General features: G+C 44.6%; 2 protein-coding genes across 7 annotated transcripts in view; both read right to left on the bottom strand.

Annotated features, from left to right (window-relative positions):
• The window catches only part of ITGAE (integrin subunit alpha E), a 64,491-nt gene extending 61,417 nt beyond the window's left edge, over positions 1-3,074 (bottom strand). Inside the window, exon 1 of the mRNA XM_053570724.1 lies at positions 3,002-3,074. Within this exon, the coding sequence (XP_053426699.1) occupies positions 3,002-3,035 (34 nt within the window). The 5' untranslated portion in view covers positions 3,036-3,074. The remainder of the gene's footprint in view (positions 1-3,001) is intronic.
• NCBP3 (nuclear cap binding subunit 3) overlaps positions 1-23,357 on the bottom strand; it is a 60,608-nt gene that overhangs the window by 6,983 nt on the left and 30,268 nt on the right. For 2 of the 6 annotated variants that reach the window (XM_053570686.1, XM_053570687.1), the window contains exons 10-14: positions 21,408-21,705; positions 18,920-19,074; positions 16,731-16,892; positions 15,264-15,426; positions 14,300-14,801 (exon numbers count right to left, since the gene is read on the bottom strand). In XM_053570686.1, coding sequence (XP_053426661.1) covers positions 14,693-14,801; positions 15,264-15,426; positions 16,731-16,892; positions 18,920-19,074; positions 21,408-21,705 — 887 coding nt within the window. In that variant the 3' untranslated portion in view covers positions 14,300-14,692. The other 4 variants (XR_008375684.1, XR_008375682.1, XR_008375683.1 and 1 more) reach the window with 4 other exon arrangements.

The raw sequence follows: 23,357 nt of genomic DNA, 5'->3' as shown, positions 1-23,357 counted from the left end.
TGAGGGAGCAGCTCACAAGCCCCATGTCTGGACCCATCATCTTCACCCAAGCCTCTGTCACCTGCACATCCCGACCCTCCGGTCTCCATAATGATGAGAACAGGCATCAGGTCTGCAGCACTCCTGTGTGCCAGGCACCAGTAGTCCTCACAAGTGTCCCCCACTCCCCACCCCCACCGCCTCTGCCCTCCCCAGCGCTCAGGACAGGAACCGGGCAACAGCCTGGTTCAGCCACCTTTCTTCCAGATTCCACCTTCCACACAACATACCAGCCTGACCCAAGGCCTCCTGGGGCTCCCTGCTGCCCTCAATGTGAAGTGCGTCCCAAGTGTGCCCCTGTATACAGCATACATGCCCCATGCAGGCCAACTCCCGTGCGAACCACATTGTACCTACCTGGCTCCCCACAAACATGCTCTTCTCTAATTCATTTGGGCTATCTCCCTTCCCTGGAATACCCTTTTCCTGCTCCCTTGTTGTAAGACCTGCAGGCATCCTCGCTGGGCCCCTTGCTGGGGATGGGGGGGGGGTCACCTCACATGTGCAGCCTGCCTTCTCTTCACAGAGTGGCCCCGGGACAGGGACCTTCACCACCAGGGCCCAGGGTATCCCCGTGGGGTATGGATGGGCAGGCAGTGTCAGAGCAGCCAGCCTTCTGCTTCCTCTCAAGCCCTGCCCTCTATCTTTCTAAAAATTAGACCCCTCACATCCCCAGGCCTTTGTCCATACTGTTCCCCCCTTCCCACCTGTCTGTGCTTGTTAAGAACCTCCCCACACGCCAGGATACAGCAGGACCCCACACCCTAGGGTCTAAGGTTTTCTGTCACACACACAGGTCTAGAGTTGTACCCAGACAGAGCCGGGCATGATGCCCTCCCACTTCCCCAGCAGGGGCAGAGGCCATCAGCACAGGAGGCCCTGGTTCCTTCTTCGGCCCTGTAAGATTGATAGTACACCTCCTCCTGCACACCATGAGGGATGTAACCTCAACCTCTGAGACCCAGGAAGGAGAACTGAGTTGTGGTCGCAGAATGAGTCAGAGGTGAAGACTGACCTGGGACAGCCGGCCATATTGTAACAGGGTGTATAGGGCTGGGGACTGGCTATGGGCAGCTCCAGGTTTCACTGTGTCTGTGTATCTATTTGCACCCAACTCTCCTAAGACTTCCCTTAGAGGACTGACATCTCATCTGCTCCCACAGTTCACAAGACATAGGTATCATCATAATGGGTGGCCTGGGAAGGGTGGAAAGTCAGGGTCAGCCCGACAATGGTCCTGGACTCTCCCCAGCCTAGGGAGGCCCAGTCAGAGGATTCAGGGCCCTGGCCCTGGAGTCACAGTCTGGGGGGGCGGGTTCCTCTCACCCTCCCCAGCAACTCTTTGCCACTTTCTCAGACTCTCCCATTCCTAAACTCTCCATCAGTTTCACTTCCTCCAAGAAGCTCTATAGGACTGGCCAGCCCCCAGTCTCAGGACCTCACAAGGTGGAGCAGAACTGTCACAGATGCATTTCCTGGAGCAGCTGACTCTGTCTCACCCCTTTTCTAAAGGGGTCTCCTTGCAAGCCTGTTCTAGCTTGCTCTCTGCTGCCCATCAGCCTGGCAAGGGCCTAGGCCTCAGAAGGGGTTTGATCAATGTCATCTGCTGAAAAAGGCACTGAAGTGACAATGAGTGGGTGTCCCAGAGGTTGCAGAAGACAGAGATGGGCAAGATCCCAGAGTGATGCCAAGGTCCACGCCCCAGGCAGTGGGACATGCTAGAGCTGGGAGCAGGACAGAGCCCTGGACTTGAGCTCTGTCTCTACTGGCACTTGGCTTGTAACCCCACAGTCACTGCCCCTCTCTGGGCCTCAGTCATGTCCTCTGCACTGGCAGGGGATAAGAGCAGAGTCTAGTGTAAGCATCTTCTCCAGAAATTCTTGAGGATGGGGACTCACAGCCATAAGGGGTAAGAAGAGTGAGACTCTCCATACCCATATGTAACTGAAAAATAACAAGAAATCTAGATCATAAAAGGAAAAAGTTCAATCGTTTTAATCTTTCCATGTTGACTATTTTGATGTTTTTGAAATACTGAATATTAAAATCTGTCCAAAAATGTATGTGCGCTCTATGCATGTTTCAGCCCACTTCTTGGTGATGTGGACACGAATCCTGAGCCCCTCCCAGCACGCACTGAGCTCTCCAGACACTGCTTGGGGCTCCCTGGCTGCCCCAGCCCCTCACACGGAGAACTGGCTACCAGCTTTTAAACGACATGGCCGGATGGCCACCTAACCCTCCTGCCATGCTTCTGACCTGGGGCAGGAAACCCTCAGGACCTCCACCCAGATCACTAGGCAGGACCACCCCGGGGTCTCAGCATGATTTGAACAGTCTCAGGGGTTCACCTGGCCATGGTCAGTCTCAGAGCTTGGTTTGCCCGAAGTGGCTTCAATGGGAGGTTTCAAGGCCAGATTGGGACCCCCAGGCAGCAGCAGCACCTCCTCCTCCACCCACATGCCAATTTTCATACTGGCCCTAACTACAGAAACAGGAAGCAGACTACCCCCCAACATCCTCACCCCCACAATCTCTTATCAGTGCTCACATCCTCACAGGGTCTTCATCCTCATCAGGGGCACCCCTGCTCTGTGAGAGAAGGGAGCTCTGCTGGTCAGCAGGAGGCACTGTTGGCCTCCGCTGAGAACAAGCTTGGTACAGCCCTGTGGACCTGCCGGGGTGAGGTCTGTGGGGAGAGGGCCTGGTCTGAGGATGGAGGCTGACTGGAGGAGGAACAGGGGCAGAGCCCTGGAGTCTGAAGCCACAGGCTGTTGGCGCTGTCAACAGAGGTTCCAAAGCCCTACCCAGAATGCCTGGAGACCTGACCCACAAAGCAGGAGCACTTCCCTGGGGAAGCTCCATTTTCTCTGACCGTTAGCCTAGAAAGCCCCATCAGACAGACAGACATCCAGCTGGAGCTGAGGACACCCGTTCAAGGCAGGGAGTGAGACTGACTTACTTGCCACGCAGAGCAGAGTGTGGAGGCACCACATCCTAGCTGGAGCAGAGGCAGCTGTGTGAGCTGTGGTGGGTGCTGCAGATGGGCCCTGGGAGGCCAGGAGGCGGGGCCAGTAGCACACACCCAGGCAAGGGCCTACAGGCACACAGGCTCTTTCTTTTTTTTTTTTTTTTTTCTTTTTTTTTATTTCTTTTTTTTTTTTGTAGAGACAGAGTTTCACTTTATGGCCCTCGGTAGAGTGCCATGGCATCACACAGCTCACGGCAACCTCCAACTCCTGGGCTTAAGCGATTCTCTTGCCTCAGCCTCCCGAGTAGCTGGGACTACAGGCGCCCGCCACAACGCCTGGCTATTTTTTGGTTGCAGTTCAGCCGGGGCCGGGTTTGAACCCGCCACCCTCGGTATATGGGGCCGGCGCCTTACCGACTGAGCCACAGGCGCCGCCCAGGCTCTTTCAAGTAGATGGACACTCCCTCTTGTACACAGCCGGGTGTGTGGCTTCCTAAACAGTTGTGTGCTGGGTCCTAGGAGCTTAGAAACAACTGTTGGCCTGCTCCATCACCCTTGCTTTGACCCACGCTTTCATGGACTGGTGAGCTAAGGTTGGTGCCGGGGCCATGGTTCTGGGTGTCCTTGGCAGATCGTTGGAGGTGCAGGAGTGATAATAATCCAGCCTCTTGCTCTGTCATTCATGGGAGTCCCAGTCCCGTGCTGCCCCAGCTCACAACCCAGGGTCCTTGGTGGCAGTTGCCTCGGCAATGAGACAGGGGACCCACCTCCCAAAGGGCACCCAGCCAGAAACTGGGCTCCTTTTCTGGCCTGTGCACTTGAGACCCTGGGTAGGAAGGGCCAATGCACTGAACGAAATCACTACCTCAGAATCCAACTCTGGCTGAATTCTCTTCAAAATCAAGCGAACAGCACCCTGATGCTGAAACCAACAGAATAGGGCTCTATGTTGCCAAAATAACAGAAGAATAAAATTCCTTGTCTTCCAACACAATTCTGATCCCTCTCAGCATTCCCCAGTATAAACCACTGACAGTCTGCAGTCATATTTAAGTGCTAACTTTACCATCTGTCAAATTAGCCCTGTGTGACCAAGAGTTTGTCACAAAAGGAAGCCTCTCCTGCACCCCTGTGTCCCGGGCTGGCCGAAGAGCAGAGCAGCACTGTCCACCAGGACTCTGTGCAGTGACAGAACTGCTCCAGATGTCCACGCCCTGTATAGTAGCCATTAGCCGCATGTGCCTACTAAGCCCTTACTTAAAATGTCACCATACAACAGATGAACTGAACTTTAAATTTTATTTATTTTTAATTAATTCAAACAGGCAGGGTATTGCATGTCTCTCAAATGAATGTGCAGCCCCAGGACAGAACTCTTGAAGTGTTAACCTGTTAACATAAAGTAGGCAAAGATGAAGACAATGACTAAATCAAAATCAGCTTTATTTTTTTTTCTCTACATTGAAATCTTTCTTGGCCAAAGTTCTGAGAAGATCTGATGACACTTCAAATATTGTTGCATTGTCTTCTTTGGTCTGACAAAATATCTATGACCAGAGTGTACTTGGTTATTTCAGCAGAGATTATAATTTACTATTTTTCAACCTGTTACCCTCTGGCAGAGAAGTTAAACATTTGAAAAAAGCTAAGCTCTAGGTGTGAAGATTTTCCAGCAAGATCACAATGGAAATCATCCTTAATCTTGTCACAGGTTGGATCAGGGCCCAGGGCACCCAGTCTGCCTCCCCTCCACTCTAGGGCTCAATGACTCTCTGCCCCCGCCCCCTCCACCTGCCACTCATTCTGAGTTCTGAGGGCACCCTGGAGAGCCATGGTGGAGACCCTTCGCCCCAGCCCTGGCCCACAGTGGAAAAGAATAGCCCGAAGTCATACAGCAGATGCTTGTTAGGACAGGGCTAGAGCCTAGGACTGCGGCTCACTTAAGACAAGCAAGACTTCAAATTTGGAGTGTGAACTTCAGGGCACCTCGGGAAGCCAGGCAAAGTCGATGACAGGAGACAGGGCATTTTCTGCATCTTCGTAGACTTCTAGAATGCCGACTCATCCTGCATCCACCTAAGATGTATTTATCCAAGCTGGTCCGTGTCTCTAGTCATGAGCATATACAGCAGTCCTTTTAGCCCACCTGACAGCAACTGCTTTCCCCACAAACCCCAACTTAAGGTCCCATGGTCAGGGGCCAGGCTTTGTTGTGTCATGCTCCCTACTCACAGCACTTAGAATAAGGCTGGGTGTTCCGAAAATGCACATACTTAACCAAGAAAAATGTGAAAGTGGTTTCCTAACTCATCAAACCAACGTCCAGGGACCAACTTGAGAAACATTCTGCAACATAAACTGGACTGCATTTCTTAAAAACATCATTGTCATAAAAGACTTCAAAGAAGGCCAGGCATGGTGGCTCAACACCTGTATTCCTAACCCTCTTGGAGGCTGAAGCGGGTGAATTGCTTGAGCTCAGGAGTTCGAGACCAGCCTGAGCAAGAGGGAGACTCCATCTCTACAAAACAGCTGAGCATTGTGGTGGACACTGTAGTCCCAGCTACTCAGGAAGCTGAGACAAGAGGATTGCTTGAGCCCAAGAGTTTGAGTTTGCTGTGAGCTATGACAGCCACAGCACTCAGAGTGACAAAGTGAGACTCTGCCTCCAAAATAAATAAATAAATAAAAATAAAAAATAAGAAAGAAAGGCTGAGGTGGATGGGCCTGGTGGCTCACACCTATAATCCTAGCACTCTGCAAGGCCAAGGTGGGAGGATCATTTGAGCTCAGAGTTTGAGACCAGCCCGAGCCAAGTAGAGCCCCATCTCTACTAAAAATAGAAAAAGTAGGTAGGTGTTGTGGCAGGCACCTGTAGTTTCAGATACTTGGGAGGCTTGAGCCCAGGAGTTTGAGGTTGCTGTGAGCTATGATGAGGCCAGGTCACTCTAGCTGGGCAACAGAGTAACTCTGTCTGGGAAGGGAGAGGAGGGAACGGGAAGGGAGCAAGGGAAAGGCTGAGGAGCACTTCAACTAAAAGTAGCTGCAAAGAAATTTAAAGGCAGTGCCTGATCTTGGATTGGACCCTGGACCAGAAAACAGTGGCTTCAAAAAATCATTATTAGGATAGCTGGCAAAATTAAAATATGAAGTACAAATCAGCAACTCCTGGACTGATCAGAGAATATCACACATTTTCTGAATTTGGTAACTATACTACTGGACATATGAGAGGATGACTTTGTTCTTAGGAAATACACACTAAAACATTTTAGGGGTAAAGGGGCATGATATATACAACTATGTAAAATAATTCATGGTTCAGAGAGAAGGGGGAGAAAAAAGTGAGAGGAAGGAGGGAAAGAATATAAAATAAAATGTGACATAATGTTCTCTATGCCATCCTTGAAACTTTAGTGAGTTTGAAATTATTTCAAAACTAAAATTTTGGGCGCAGTGGCTCACACCTATAATCTTAGCACTCTGGGAGGCTGAGGCAGGTAGATTGCTTGAGGTCACGCAGATCACTTACTCACAAGTTCAAGACTAGCCTAACCAAGAGAGCCCATCTCTAAAAACAGCCAGGCATTGTGGTAGGCACCTGTAGTCCCAGCTACTCAGGAGGCTGAAGCAAGAGGATTGCTTGACCCCAAGAGTTTAAGGTTGCTGTTAGATATGCCATAGCACTCTACCAAGGGCGACAAAGTGAGACTCTGTCTCAAAAAATAAAAAACAAACAAAACCCCAAACACCAAAACTTTAAAAAATGTTCAGGAACAGCTCAGCGCCTGTAGCTCAGCAACACCGGAGCTGGCAGGTTCAAACACAGCCCAGGCCTGCCAAACAACAATGCCAACTACAACCAAAAAAAAAAAAAAAAAAATAGCCAGACATTGTGGTGGGCTATTTGGGAAGCCGAGGCAAGAGAATTGCTTAAGCCCAAGAGTTTGAGGTTGCTGTGAGCTGTGACACCACAGCACTCTACTGAGGGCGACATAGTGAGACTCTGTCTAAAAAAAAAAAAAAAGTTCAGGGATGGAGATGTGTTCATCACAAACTGTAAGTGCTGCCTGCTCTGTCTTACAGTTGAGTTGAAAGCACTGAAGTTTTGCACTTGTTGTTTGGTGGGGGCTGTCCCACACCCTGTCTACAGCCTCCAGATGTGGAAAATGGTTCTAATCACCAACTTGCCTTCTGAGTCCTGGGAAGTTGGGAAGAGTAGATTTGGAAGAGTGAGGACATTGCTGAGATGAGAGACAAGGACTGCAGGGGTGCTGGGGGGAAGACTGCAGAGCAGTGTTAATCACTACCACTGACTGGATGCTCATCGGAAGCACCACACTCAGTGCCAAGGCCTTATACAGAAGCCCCCCATCAGGACTTCTCAGCCACCCTAAATGCTGCCTCTGATTTCAGAGATGAAGATGCTGGCCCCCAAAGAGGCCACATGGCTATTAAGCAGCAGATCTGAGACTTGGACAGGTCTGTCTCCTCCAAATGGTTCAGAAATATGAACCATTTTAAATTCTCTTGCCTTCAGATCCGTGGGTTTGAGAGCTTTTAAAAAATAGAGACCTCATTCCACAAATAAAGGCTGGGATCCTTGCACTACTGGGTACTGTAGTCTGAATTGTGTCCTCCCTCTAAATTCATATGCTTAAGCCCTAACCAATCTCCCCTACCCTCCATGTGGCTATACTTGGAGAGAAGACTTTTACGAGGTAATCAAGGTTACATGAGGTCATAAGAGTGACATGAGACATAAGGTCCTAATTCAAAAGGACTAGTAGGCCAGGCGCGGTGGCTCACTCCTGTAATCCTAGCACTCTGGGAGGCAGGGGCCAGTGGATTGCCTGAGCTCACAAGTCTGAGACCAGTCTGAGCCAAAGCAAGATACTGCCTCTAAAAATAGCTAGGTGTAGTGGCAGGTGCCTGGAGTCCCAGCTACTCAAGAGGCTGAGGCAAGAGGATCACTTGAGCCCAAGAGTTTAAGGTTGCTGTGAGCTATGATGCCATGGCACCCTACCAAGGGCAACAAAGTGAGACTCTGTCTCAAAAAAAAAAAAAAAAAAGGACTAGTGGCTTCATAAGGGCCACATGCATGTACAAAGGAAAGGCCACCCGAACAAGCCAGGAAAAGGGTCCTCACCATGCTGGCAACCTCATCTTTGACTTCCAGCCCCCAGCTCTGTGAGAATATAAATGTCTGCTATTTAAGCCACCCATTCTTCTGTATTTTGTTACAGGACCCCAAGAAGACTAATATACTGGGCTGCCGCCTAAAAATATCTCATATAAAAAACTGAATTTGTGTGTTGGGGATAAGAGAACTGGGCGAGGGGGTAAGGGGGAGGATCCTCTTGTCCCTTCATAACTGAGGGGCTGGGAGAAGGGTATAAGGGTAGCCTCTTGCTGTCTCCACCCACTTCCTGTCTTATACTCCAAATGCTCCTTAGATAGTAGAGCAAGGGGCTCGGCGCCTGTGGCTCAAGCAGCTAAGGTGCCAGCCACATACACCTGAGCTGGCAGGTTCGAATCCAGCCCGGGCCCGGCAAACAACGATGGCTCCAACCAAAAAATAGCTGGGCATTGTGGTGGGCGCCTATAGTCCCAGCTACTTGGGAGGCAGAGGCAGGAAAATCGCTTGAGCCCAGGAGTTGGAGACGGCTGTGAGCTGTGATGCCACAGCACTCTACCCAGGGAGACAGCTTGAGACTCCGTCTCAAAAAAAAAAAAAAGAAAGTATAGCAAGGGTCTTCAGACACATATTAGTACTAGAAGGAAACCTAGAGATGATCTCAGTGGAGCCCTCCTTTGACAGACAGGGAACCAAGACCCAGAGAAACGAAAGGACTTGCTCAGTCTTCTCCAACAGAGTTTGTGAGGCAGACTAAATCCCTGCCCTAGGGCCCCAGCCCCAGTTCTAAAGACTACACTTTTTTATTTTCCCCAAAACACATTCTACTTGAGCTAAAAATGCTGCCTGCCTCTCATAGGCCCTTTGAGGAACCCTGCCCATGAGGGCCACATCACAGGACTAAACACCACCACCACAACTCCAGGAACAGACAGAAAGGCCATGTCTCCTTTCCTGCCAATGGTGTGAGCTGCTCATCCTCACTGACCTACACTGGTCACTGGGGAGGTTGACAGTCTGAGGTAACAAGCAGTCTCAACTACTACATCCAGAGAGGGCCTCTGGAAGTGCTCAAACAGATGAGAATGCTGAGGCAGGGTACTGACTGTGGGTACACACTCCAGTTTTATTTATAGCACAGCAGAATTCCATTTTAATGCCTCACAACTATTTAAAGTAGGCTTTTTGAGGCAGCATTTTCCTAATTGCTCCCAGAAACATCAAAGTTCTGTAAAATGTTTGTAGAGGAAAAAAAAAGCTATAATGTTTTTTATTCTAAGATTTATTTTACAAACATGTAAGAAAAGTTCAGATGTTTATTGTTGGTCAGATTATGTAGTAACAATCTGCTTTGAAGCACATATGCTGTTCTCAATTTATCAGAAGCATTCTCTCCTTTAGTTCTTAAAAGAAAAGATGGTTTAACTTCTAAGTTACTTCTTGTTATATACAATTTAAAAGCAAATACTATACCTATGTAACAAACTTATTTGTGCAGGTAATTAATTAATCTGTGAAGCCCTGATATAATGTTGATTTAAATCCAAATTAGCATTTTACCTTAACTTTAACATTTGAAGTGAGAAGTCTGAGGAATGCTGCTTTAGGCAAAAGAGTTGCTGCCAGGAGTGAGTTCTGTTTCTTTTTGCATTCTGTTATTTTCCTTGCCAATAGGACAGAGGCTAAAAACTGGCTCAGCAGTCCTTCTTCAGGACCTGTCATCCACCTGCCAGATTCTTCTCTCCTACCCTGGGGCAGATGAATGCTTTTCTTAAAATATATTCTGGACCATTGCATGATCCCCTAGCAAACTCTTTATAGAGCTGTAAGCTTCAGTTCAGGTATGTCCAGATGATCAAAATTTGAAATTTACTAAGGTCTATTTAATGAGATTTTTTTTCTTTTACAAGCATGGTATATGCCCTATGAATGAAAAGTCTTCTCCTTTTCAATCTGGTGGTGTCATCTAGAATCAAATTAGCCTATAGACAATGATGCCAGAGCTGAACTGGCATGGTGAGAGGACACAGAGGTAACAATATGGAGACACCTGCTCATTCAGAGCTCACAGGCTAGGAAAAAAAAACAAACATGAAAATAAAGCATTATATATATGTCAGAAAAATAAGGCGTAACCTGTAACAGGGCACAGGGCCTCAGAGGATGGAGCTGCTCCTGTGGCCACAAGATTTACAAATTCATTACTTGTTTGTGGAGGGCACGGTAGAGGGCACTGGGGAAACTCCGGTGAATGAGCCAGACAAGGTCCCTGCTCTCACAGAGCTTACAGTCTAGCAAAACAAACTAAGAACAAGAAATTACAGTTTAGTGTAGAGGAGTGCTGGGTTGAGGGGTAGGGTGATTTGGCATTATACACACAATTCACTTAAATACAACAGAATTTATCTAAAAAAGTTTTAAAAAAAGAAAGAAGAGGGAGAGAGAGGAGGAGATAGAGAGGGGGAGATGGTGGCGGAGGAGAGAGAAGAAGGAGAGAAAGGGAGAGACAGAGAAAGAAAAAAAGAAAAGAGACAAGAAAAAAAGACAACTGTAAGTTGTCTGGACCATTCCACTTGCCCCTCTTCCCTCAATGGACAAGATAGGCAGGAAAGCCTGGGTGACCTTGTGCCTTTGCTGCTTCTGTGGTTTGTCTCTATTCCCAAGCTCCTAAAATGAGCTTCCTGCCTAAGCATAATTCTAACATCCCCCAAATAAGTAATTTTTGCACAACATGGCCCTAATTGCAGGCCAACTACTTCACCTGGTTTTCAACCAAATAAGCAAGAACTGACTGCATAGGACCTCACAATCTTAGTCTTCAACTTAGCACCTTCCTTGGGGTTTCCAAGAGGGATTTTAATTACAATCAATTTTTATCTTAACCCTGGAATGAGCCAAGACTCCTTCAGGGCAATATAGTGGAATACACATAAGTAGCCCATACCCTGGGGTTCTGGGAGTTGAGGATTGTCTCCTGGAGGGGACCCTTAAAGACCTAGAGGATAAGGAGAAAAAAGAAGGGAAGGCTGAGGGACAAGGGGAGAGGACTGGGAGAGTATGTCGCTGGGGTTAAAACAGCACTGGGAGGATTCTAGGAGGATGATGACATCAAGACAGATCCAGGGGGCTCAGCGCCCGTAGCTCAGTGGTTAGTGTGCCAGTCACATGCACCAGTGCTGGTGGGTTCAAACTCGGCCTGGGCCTGCTAAGATGGCAATGACAACTAGAATAACAACAAAAGAAATAGCCAGGCATTGTGGCGGGCACCTGTGGTCCCAGCTACGTGGGAGACTGAGGCAAGGAGAATCATTTGGGTCCAGGAGTTTGAGGTTGCTGTAAGCTGTGATGCCACGATACTCTACCTAGGGTGACATAGTGAGACTGTCTCAAAAAAAAAGATCCAGGGAACCAGACAGCAGAGGGCAGGGAAGAATGGGGGAGAACAGGCCAGAGACACTGCATAGAGATTAGATCTTGACCAGCCTCAGAAGCTCTCAAAGGAGTTTGGAATTTATTCCAAAGGCAATGGCAAAGCTCTGGAAAGGTTTCAAGCAGAGAATCAGATTTACATTTGTGAAAGTTCATCCTAAATCACCAGAAAAGATGCCCAACATCACTAGTCATTACAGAAATGCAAATCAAAACCACAGTGAGATACCATTTCACATTGGAAAATAGTTAAGTGTTGGTGAAAATGTTGAAAAAATAGAATCCCCGTACATTGCTGCTGGGAATGGAATACGATACAGCTCCTTGGAAAAACAGCCTAGAAGTTCCTCAAAAGGTTACTAACCACATGATTTAGCAATTCCACTTCTAGATATAAACCTAAGAGTAATGAAAACAAAAGTATACACAAAAAACTTATAAATGAATGTTCACAGCAACATTATTCATAATAGCCAAAGTGGAAACAACACAAATATCCATTAAGTAATGAATGGATAACTAAAAGGGGGCATATCCATACAACGGACTATTATCTGGCAATTAATAATTATTAATTTCATTAAAAAAGGAAATACTGACATACACTACAACATGGACGAGTCTTTAAAATATGTTAAATGAAAAGAAGCCAGTCATAAACAGACACTTAAGTGTATGATTCCATTTATACGAAATGTCCAGAATAGGCAAATCCACAGAGATGGAAAATAGATTAGTAGTTGCCAGAGGTTAAGGGAGGAAGGAATGAGAAATGACTGGTAGTGGGTACAGGGTTTCTTTTTGGTGATCAAAGCATTCTAAACTTGATTATGGTGATGGTCACACAACTCTGGTAAAGCATATGCTTATACAAATTATATCTCGATTAAGCTGCTAACAACAACAAAAGCTGTCTTGGGTACAGTGTGCAAAATAGAGAGAGAGGAGAGGACAGAGACTGCCAGTAAGAAGGCTGCCACACAGATGGAGTGGGATAGGACAGTGGTCGAACTCAGGAGACATTCGTGACAGAGGGGGAGGGGTTGGATGAGGCGAGTTTACATCTTGTGGTGGGCTCCACAAGTTCTCCTGGGTACCTAGTACCTCTCCAAAGGAGGAAAGTGGGAAACAGAAATGAGGTATCTGCAATTATTATCAAGCAGCAAAAATGCATTTAAAATCTCCTACATATCAAGACTAAGAGGAATATAAAAAAGTGCATAGCCCTGCTGCCTAGATGTAGAGGAAGTGTCCAGAATAAAAGCACCCTAAAGGGCCTGCCAGGGGACTGTCCTGACTGTCCATCTTCACTCTTAAGCTGCAAAGAAAAGGCCTGGGCATTTAGGGCATGCTCAAGATGTTCCAAGATTTGAGTGCCCAAGTATGGGCTGGAGAGTAAGAGAGGATGTTTTCCCTGTGTGAGGGCTGAAAGGCCATGGGACAAATGGGCCTGAACTAGTGGTAAGGGTCATGACTGGGAAACAAAAAGTCAAGTCTGCAAAGGAGCATATTCTAAACCTTGCACAGACCATGTTGACTGGGACCCTGACCAAAAGACACCTTTGTCCCATTAGTAGAACCAGACAATAACAGGATTGGGATGAGCCCCTGCCCACCTCATGCACACTCTGCTCAGCCATCTCCTTGACACTTCCTCCATCTGTAACAGAACCAGCACTGGCCAGCCCGCTGCAGTGACGGCCTTGGGAACAGTAAAACACCACTGAGACACACCAACAAGGCCAGGAGCACAGAAACCACTCATTTGCTAAAAGGGGAAACTGAGACCCAGGTCCATGGAGCAGAGCCAGGAATTAGCATCCATGTCTCTGATTCTCAGGCCCAAACCTACAATTTCCCAAACCTGACCCCTCCTAAGAACCTGGCTCTCACCTGTGTGCTTCACAGGGCAAGATGTGAGCGAGAAACTTCAGAAACTTTGGGTCTCACCTAGCAGGGAAACTCAAACCACCTCTAGAACCTCCCCTTCCCTAGAATCCTGTTAGGGAGCTGAAACATATCATAGTTATATGCTCTAATCTTTCTAAAGCGAGGGGAAAAAAGCAGGTTAATAAACAAAAAACATAGGACAATACAGTTTTTGTTGCAGCCCCGAAGACCTACAGCCCCAAAGACCTACAGCCCTTTACTTTATCAACAACAGCAATCTGCACTCACTGGCAGGCACCACAGTGTAGTCAACTATCAATGTGATTATTAGCTCAATCAGAAGTAAACATCTCAAAGATTCAGGGTTGCACCAGGTGCAGAACACTCCAGCCAGGTGAAGAGCTGCGACATCACAAAAGGGACAAAGGCTTATTACTATCTTCTACTCCTAAGTATTAGCGAACTAAAGCAAAGCACTATTTTTTAAGCCTGCACAGGAATACAAAATTAAATACAAAATAAAAATCAAGCAGGAAAACAAAATAATCTACCTCCTTTTCATGATAAAATAATCCAAAACGAGTCTAAAAATAAACTAAAATTTTTATAACTATTATCTGCCAGTTTTGAAGAAATCTTTAGGTGCCACAACTTGCAGACAGAAAAAATAAATATTGATGTGTCATTTCTAAAGTTAAACAACAGTACCCCATCTCAGATGGATGGACTCTTTTTTCCTACAGTGGCCCAAAACCAAGTTGAACTCTATGTACAACAAATAGACTATACAATTAGGAGCATTTAAAAATAATGAGACTCCTCTCTTTGCCTTCTTCCAAAGTATATAATATATATTTAACAGCACAAAAGAAGACACCACTTGAGCTTCTCCTGTAGCCAACAGGAAGAATTTCCACATATAAAATTAAAACTTTTAAATCATTAATATTTCAAAACATAATACAGACTTAAAAATTGTTTAACATTAACCCACAACCCCACCCCTACCACAAAAATCAACCCCAAATCCAGAAGTCATAGTTTTTTGTTTCTAAAAATCCCACAACACTGAACTTGATCTTCACATCAAGCTGATAGCTAGTAAGAGGCCCCTACATTAGAAATCCCGGAGGGAAGAACGGAAGCACGATCAATGCTGCATCTCTTATCTACCTGGGCGGCACTGGTGCACCTCTGAGGTCAGGTCCGTGAGATTCGCCCCCACACTAGGGTCCTGGAAGGGTGAGCAGGCAGCTTCCCTCATCTTCCCCCTCGAAGGCTGTCCAATAAGCACCTGGGAATTGACTTTTCTTGGGAAAAGGGTGCTGGTAACAGCTGTCAGGGCCAAGGCAATAGTGAGAAGTTCAGTTCTCTGCTCTTTGGATGAACTGTGTAAAACATTTCTTTAAAAGACACAATGTTAAAAATATTAAGAAAAAGTCTACAAAATCTGGAGGGTTGCCTTTTTCTCAAAGGGTAAAGCTTGTGGGGTTGTGGGAAAAGAATCAAGGGCCCAGAACTATAAGTCTGCAGCAAAAGATAGAGAGATGCCCTTCAAGGCTCGTCACATTCTCAAGATGTCTTGCTGAATCAGCAAGAGCTGAGGGTGACTGTGTGAGCAGGAGTGAGAGGGTACCAGCTCCTGAAGGGGGAGGGTCCTACTATGCACCCCACCCTGTGCACGAACGTCAGGCTTTGGGGCAGCTGCCATAGGCCCCAGGGCATCAGGACTCTGCCTCTGAACCAGAGCTGCTTTCCCGACTAACTTCAATCTGGAGAGATGGTAAGTTATCTAACCGGCTCTTCTTTTGACGAGATTGCTCTTTCTCCTTAATCAGAGCCCCCCATGCCCTTTGCAGCTCGGAGTCATCTTCCTCAGTGCCAGGCACCCTATGATCCACCTTCTTCATATTCTTTTCTTTGGTCTTGGGTGCAGATCCTAAGCGAGTCCATAAGCTACCTGTTTGGGTGAGACAACATTTCAGTTTGACAATCAACACCACGAACCAGGCTAGTGCAGGAAATGCCAGCAGTCTATGGCACTTAATCTATTTCCTTGACTGCAGCCCATTTTACAAACAGAGGGGTCTGGACCCAATGGGAGATTCTCACTGTTGGGGGCAGGTCCTGTTGAGGAGTTCAGGCAGAATCACCTGAGAGGCTGTTTCCGCCCACACCTGCCCTCCCTGCTGAGATACCACCCTGTGTGCCACTTCACTGTGCTGGAATCAGCCCATTCCCCAATCCTTTCCAGCTCTAATGTTCTAAAAATTGATGGCTAGGCTATATACATGGTAAGCTTTCAGAGATTCTGATCACTATCCATTAATTTTTAAAATATATCTTCTAAAAATCTAAACAAAAGAGAAATGCACGTTTAGAATTTTGTGGTATAGTCGCACTACAAAGCAATTAAAAGTTTTATTTATGGGCTGGGCGCAGAAGCTCATGCCTGTTATCCTAGCACTATGGGAGGCCCAGGCAGGAGGATCACTTGAGCTCAGGACTTTGAGACCAGCCTGAGCAAGAGTAAGACCCCGTCTCTACTAAAAATAGAAAAATTAGCCAGGCATGGTGGCAGGCATCTGTAGTCTCAGCTACCAGGGAGGCTGAGGTAGGAGGATCCCTTGAGCCCAGGAGTTCGAAGTTGCTATGTACAAGGCTGACACCACAGCACCCTACCCAGGGAGAAAGAATGAGACTGTGTCTTAAAAAAAAAGAAAAGTTTTATTTATGAAGAATATAACAATGTGGGAAAATGATTATGCTGCATAATCTTTTGCTGGTGCAAGAATCAAGTAGCATATGTATATGAACAATGACTGGAATAGGACACGTGAAACTAAAAGGATTTGTGCTAAAGAACCAGGAGTATGTTGTTTTTCTTTTCTTTACTTTTTTTTTTTTTTTAGAGACAGTTTCATTTTGTCGCCCTCGGTAGAGTGCCATGGCGTCACAGCTCACAGCAACCTCCAGCTCTTGGGCTTAGGCTATTCTCTTGCCTCAGGCTCCCAAGTTGCTGGGACTACAGGTACCCGCCACAATGCCTGGCTAGAGTATGTTGTTTTTCTTCCATTTTCTAAACTTTCCTTAATATTAGCAATATGTTGATGAGGAAGATGCTGATGATGACAATAATCATACGGGAAGAGGAAAAACCATTTATATTTGGCATTTATTGTTACCCCCTTCTAAGAAAGTATTCTATGCTATACCCTATCCTCTGCTCTTACCCAATTCCCATCAGTTTTAAGTATTACCAACCTGATTTCTTCTCCCGAGTATCAGAGTAGAGGCCTTTAATATCTTGTCTGGGAATACCTAGCCTACTATGTACATCAGAAGAGGGCTCTCTTCGAACAACTGGATTGCTACTAAAAGCCTTTTCTGGAGAATACGGTCTTTTCCCTAATCGCTGGCGTATATCTGGAAAATGAAAAGAAGTACTGCTGTGACCAAATGTGTGTGCTCTATTCTCTGTGCTAAGACTGTGAAAAGAATCTAGCACCAATTCTCCCCGAGTCAGGGTGCAGGGCCTGACATAGGCAGGCTTCTACCATATTAGTCGGACACAGGACATATCAGGGGGAAAAAATCTTTGTTTCAGAAAGAAATTTCTGAAGCAGAAACAACTTTTTTGGGACAGAACCTAGCAGACTAAATAATTTACAAAATTTCAGCTCACAAATAATACTGCAAGCTCCATGAGAGCAGAAGTCACAACCTCGAAACAGATAAGTAGTTCTCAGTACACTTATTACATCAAACTAGTAAATATAATGAGATTGGCAAAAAGCAAAGGATCAAGGTAAGATATCCCAAACCAAATTTGTTTTTCTCTAATCCTCCTCGGAAATCCGTCCTCTTTTGAGTACCCCCTAACTACAGTAATACATACACATTCTTTAGCAAGGCCTTGCGCCTTGCCATGGGCTTTGCCCATCTCGCATTAGCTTTTCTCACAGAACAGCGCCTCATCTCTCTGGTCACTTGGGCCTGAGTTTCTTGACTTCTTTCCCTTTCCTCCCTAATCCGCAGCACTAACTCAGGCTTCTCCTACAGGATTCCTGTTTTCATCCTGTTCTGTCTCCACTGCCTCTGACCTAGCACAGGTCCTCGTTACTTAACTCTCTACCCTACCCCAAACCCCTCCCAATTTATTTTTCTAAAATAGATACAAGATCAAATTACCTCCCACCTAAAAAATTAGGTTTGCCAACTGATAATTATTATTATTTTTTTTTTTTTTTGAGACAGAGTCTCACTATGTTGCCCTGGGCAGAGGGTTGTAGAATCACAGCTCACAGCAACCTTAAACTCTTGGGCTTAAGTGATTCTCTTGCCTCAGCCTCCCAAGTAGCTGGGACTACAGGCGCCCGCCACAACGCCCGGCTCTGGCTATTTTTTGTTGCAGGCCAGGGCCAGGTTCAAACCCGCCAGCTCTGGTGCATGTGGCTGGTGCCCTACTCACCAAGCTATGGGCACCAATCCCCAGCTGAGATTTTATTTCCTCTCCAAGGCCTAGCTGTAAGGCTACTTTCTCTAAAAGGCCTTCCACAATTCCCCTAGTAGGTCTACGATGGTTTTGTATCCCCTCCAAAGACTGACAATATTCCCAGCAACTAGCAGGCATAGCCAAATATCTGTGAAATGAGTGTCTGCACATAAAAATAATCTAGTTCAAACTTAACCATTTATACAACCACTCAACTTAATTTCTACTATTCTTGTGTATGAAGGATACCAATGACATACAGAGTAAAATACAGTTGGCCCTCCTTATGTGTGCATTCCACATTCATGGAGTCAACCAACCACAACTGAATGTACAATAGAACTTCCATAGTTGATCACCTCCCAAGACGGACTACCTCCTTAAGTTGAAGTAATTTTCACAGACCAGACATGCACCACATGTACGTATCAGTACTATAGGGCTCACTCCCTATGTTGACCACCTCTGTAGGTTAACCAGTTTGTTATAGTCCTTTAGGTGGTCAACTTACAGAGGTTCTACTGTATTTGAAAAAAAAAAAAAAAAAAAAAAAAAAACGATTAAAAACATACAGAACTATTTACATTAGTTATTACGGTCATCCAGAGGTGATTTGAAGTGTGTGACAGGATGTGTGCAGGTTATATACAAATGTGATGCCATTTTATATAAGAGACTTAAGCATCTGTGGATTCTGGTATCTAAAGATTTTGGTATCTATAGGAGTTCCTGAAACCAATCCCCTACAGATAACAAGGGACAGATTGAAAGCCAGTTTTGTGAAAGTCTGATTATTTTTCATGTCTTGAAATTCTAATGCCTAGTCCCAAATTTAGATGAAATCAGGACAACTAAATTGGCTCATAAATGACAATTTGTTACCCAATAACATATCTCTACCCCAATTTGCTTTCTGGAGCTCAGAATGAAGGCCAGAAACACAAATGAAGAAGAATACCTGACTTAGTATTGCTGACTGGAGGCCGTGGACGAGAGTGCTGACGTTTTTCATCTAATAGATGTCGGACATCTGCAAATTTCTCAGGTGGTACTTTGTTACCAATTCGGTTTTTGATATTGCTTGAGGGTATATTATCTGCCCTCATGGAATTCCTTTTAAAAAAAAAAGGTAGGGCGTACAGTTAACAAAATACAACTGTGAGACAAGACCCAAAGCAATAATTTCATACTTTGAGGTAAACCATTTAAGAAACTGAATCTAATATGGTCCACACTGACTTACAAATACCACACACTGATAATCATCTGCTTACAAAAACCATGATCAACCTGTGTACAGAGAGTTTTCCAAAGTGGTTTCTACATATGGTATGTGTGTGCTATCACACAGCATGTAATTACAAGTTCCCCCCTCCTGGGACAAACATTAAGCAGAGGTCTACAAAGAGCTGGAGGCTCTCTGCTCATCCATGCTAAAATTGGGCTGTCATTAAGACATAGTAGGGTCTATAATCCCTTTCTTTAAAGTTAAGGCAAACTTCTCTTTCAAAGAGGTCTACTACCATGCTGGCTATCAGCATTATTCTCGTGGCATTCTCAAACAGAAGTTTTCCAAAAACTAAAAATAAGGATGTGAACAAGACCATGCAAACAAAAGCAGCTTGAGTGGTCTTTTTTCTTTCTCCCAAATACATCACCAAGAACACCTTAGATCATCAGTGGTTCTCAACCTGTGGGTTGTGACCCTCAGACTGTATTAAAGGGTTGCAGCCTTAGGAAGGTTGAGAACCACTGCCTTAGAGAGAGCATTCCTAGATTTTTAACCCTTGAAATTGTGGATATACTATCTGCCCTCATGGAACCTGCTCATCCCCACTAGTAATTGAAGACATGCATATTAAAATAACCTTTTATTGTTTCTCTGGTCCATGAAACCAGCAGAAATTAGAAAGAATGATTACAGCTAATGATAGTGAAAATGTAGGTAACAAGTGGTAATGTGAGTGATTAAAATTTTTTTGAAAAGAAATGTAGCAACACTCACCACATTTTAAAACATGTATATTGTTTTGTATAATAACTGGACATTGAGGAATTTAGTGTAATAATAAGGAAATAAAAACCTAAATGTCCATCAAAAAGGGATTGCTTAAGTAAATCCTGATATTTCCAAACAATGGGTAACATACAGTTAAAAAAATAACAATGTCTACAATACTATGTATGTCAAATGAAAAATGTATAATGCAAAACAATATAAATAGCATAACTTCATTCTTATACTCATTTATATATATGAAGATATATTCATCCATGTGTTACATATACATGCATAAAAATACCTGAAAGGTTATTCGATTGTTAACAGTTGTTATTATAGGAAAGAATGGAAATATAGGTGATTTCTCACTTTTATATTGTCTACTGCTTTTTTAACAAGAATCGCTGCTTGTACAAAGGTAAAATTGGATGCTTAGAATAGGTAAAAGTGATTATAAAATTAGAAGGTGACTCCCTGGGTTGGCAGGTCCATCAGATGACACAGTACCTGACCCAGACCCCTACTATCCCTGGACCTCAGGTGCTCTTGCCCTGTAGCCTGCAGCCCCTACTCTATTGCCCCCTCCTTAGCCAACCATGCTGGGGCATCTGAGCAGATGAATTACAAGGGCCAGAAGCTAACTAAACAGAGGTTTCAGGGAACTAACTAGTTCTGTTTCTGTGATTGGTGGATATATCTATAGGCAAATGGTTAAACAGTTTAGGTAGCCTTTCTATATAGTTATGGCTAGATTTGCTTTTTCATATTTGCTGACACTTCTTCCCTAGCCCATCTACTGCCAATATTCTCTCAAGTGGTTACCTGTTCGAGACTCAAGCACAGTAGGTAAGAAATCAAAGGAAAGAAAAATTAAGAGGCATGTAAAAAATACACAGGGCCTTCATGATTTAGCATCTGTTTTGTTTCCTGTGAGATGAGCTAAATTGCTTTCATACTCAAAATATAAGTTAAAAACCACCTAGGTTCTTACAGCACAGCTGTATATAGATTACTCTATGTATTTTACTTCTTTTTTTTTTATTTTATTTAATCATTTTTTTTTTTTTTTTTTTTTTTTTTTTTTTTAATTTGGCCGGGGCTGGGTTTGAACCCGCCACCTCCGGCATATGGGACCGGCGCCCTACCCGCTGAGCCACAGGCGCCACCCTATGTATTTTACTTCTAATCCAGTTGGATTCTGATTTATATAAAGACTCTCTCTTCATAATCTTGCTCTAAAACAGGGAACACAAAACACAAGTACTCAATTTTTTTTTAGGTATACATAAATAATAAAGAATAAATGCCTCATAAATGACAGTATAATTGTTGGGCACAGTGGCTCACACCTGTAATCCTAGCACTCCAGGAAGCTGAGGCGAGTGGATTGGTTGGTATTTAATCATATTAAAAGCTAGTACTGATCTAAAAAAATTTTTTTTACCTAATACTTTTCAACTGAGATTCCACTTCGTCAGCATACATAGTCATTTTCATGCTTTTCTTTGGTGAAGGAGTGGAAATCATTTTCAGTTCTAGATCATAGTCCATTTCATCTGAGTCTGAGCCGCTGGTACTGGACCGCCGAGATGCACTTCGCTCCCGGGACTGCTTGAGAGCTGGCAGTTCCTCATGGTACTCCACCACCACTCTGTCATCTGCATCCATGTCCTGGTCTTCCTCCTCCTCCTCCTCTTCTTCTTCTTCCTCTTCAATGGGTTCTTCAGGAACATTCACTAGTCCTGAAGAAATTTAACCAGAAAACATTAGGGAAAGTGCTAAACTTTAATTTTCTACTCTATATTGGTGATCTTTTTAAAAGACGGGCTTCCCATCCCTGAGATTTTACTGGAGCATTATCTATAAAAGTGCCAAACTGTATACTATTCTGACCACAGGAGAATAAAGGATGATGTAGCAGCCTCATAAAATATTATATAGTCATTTAAAATGTAGCTGATCCTCATTCACAGATTTTGTACTTGCAAATTCGGCAATTCTATTTATAACTCCAAGATTAATACTTGCAGCCCTTTCATGGATGTTTGCGGACATGCACAGAGCAGCAAAAAAAAAAGTCAATCACCAGACATGTATGTTCCCAGCTAAGATCAAACAAAGCAACACTCTGCTTTCTTGTTTCACCTCACACTGTAAATACCCTTTTTCACAGTCTATCAAAAGCCACATTTTCCACATTTTTGTTGGTGATTACATGGTTTTAAACGGCTCTCAAGCCTAGTGCTAAAATGCTACCTAGTGTTCATAAATACATCAAGGCTATGATATGCCTTATGGAGCTACTACACGTTAGATAAGCTTTGTTCAAGCATGAGTTATAATAGAGCTACTGGCCCAAAGTTCGAAGTTAATAAATTAACAATATACATAAATAAGGTGTCTTTAAAAGAAACACATGTAAAACAAGGTTATATTAGCGATCAACTACAAAAATGATAGGACCAGAGGCTTCATATGGTTCGTTTTCTAAATCAATGTTCAAAGTGACTTTATACAAAAGTCCCCAACCTTTTTGGTGCCAGGGACCAGTTTTAATGTAAGATAATTTTTCCAAGGGGTGGGGGGTATAGGAGAGGCTGCAGAGCTCAGGCAGTAGGCAGTAATTGGAAGGATGGGAAACGGCTGTAAATACAGATAAAGCTTCCCTCACTCACCACCACTCACTTCCGACTGCACAACCTGATTCCTAACAGGCTATGGACTGGAACCTTTTTGGCACCAGACACTGGTTTTATGGAAGACAATTTTTCTACAAATGGCCAGGTAGGGGGTAGGGAAGATGACATAGGAGGCAGAGCTCAGGCAGTGATTCTGTGCAGCCCAGTTCTTCATAGGCCACAAACCAGGGGTTAGGAACTATAGCTTTATAGAACATAACCATGAAAAATAATAAAAATCAATGGTTACTTTAAAGTTCATAGATAAATACTAATGATAAATGGAAACAGAATATAAAGTATATATGTTCACAAGAATAATTTCTATTTATTATGAAAACAGACAAACAGGGGTGGCACCTCTGGCTCAGTAAGTAGGGGCTGGCCCCATGTACGGAGGATGGCGGGTTCAAACCCAGCCCCGGACAAACTGCAACGAAAAATAGCCGGGTGTTATGGCAAGCGCCTGTAGTCCCAGCTACTTGGGTGGCTGAGGCAAGAGAATCACCTAAGCCCAAGAGCTGGAGGTTGCTGTGAGCTGTTGATGCCACAGCAATCTATCAAGGGGAACAAAGTGAGACTCTGTCTCCAAAAAAAAAAAAAAGAAAGAAAATAGACAAACCAAAAAAAATCAAGATGAAATCAATTGTCATATCAGAATTAGGGGCAATTTTCTTTTTAATTCCTTTAATACAGCGGTTCTCAACTTGTGGATC

The sequence above is a fragment of the Nycticebus coucang genome, chromosome 18 (assembly GCF_027406575.1).
Source record: "Nycticebus coucang isolate mNycCou1 chromosome 18, mNycCou1.pri, whole genome shotgun sequence".
Classification (NCBI taxonomy): Eukaryota; Metazoa; Chordata; class Mammalia; order Primates; family Lorisidae; genus Nycticebus; species Nycticebus coucang.
Note: the sequence above shows the minus strand (reverse complement) of the source record. Positions and strands in the feature narration are given on the sequence as shown.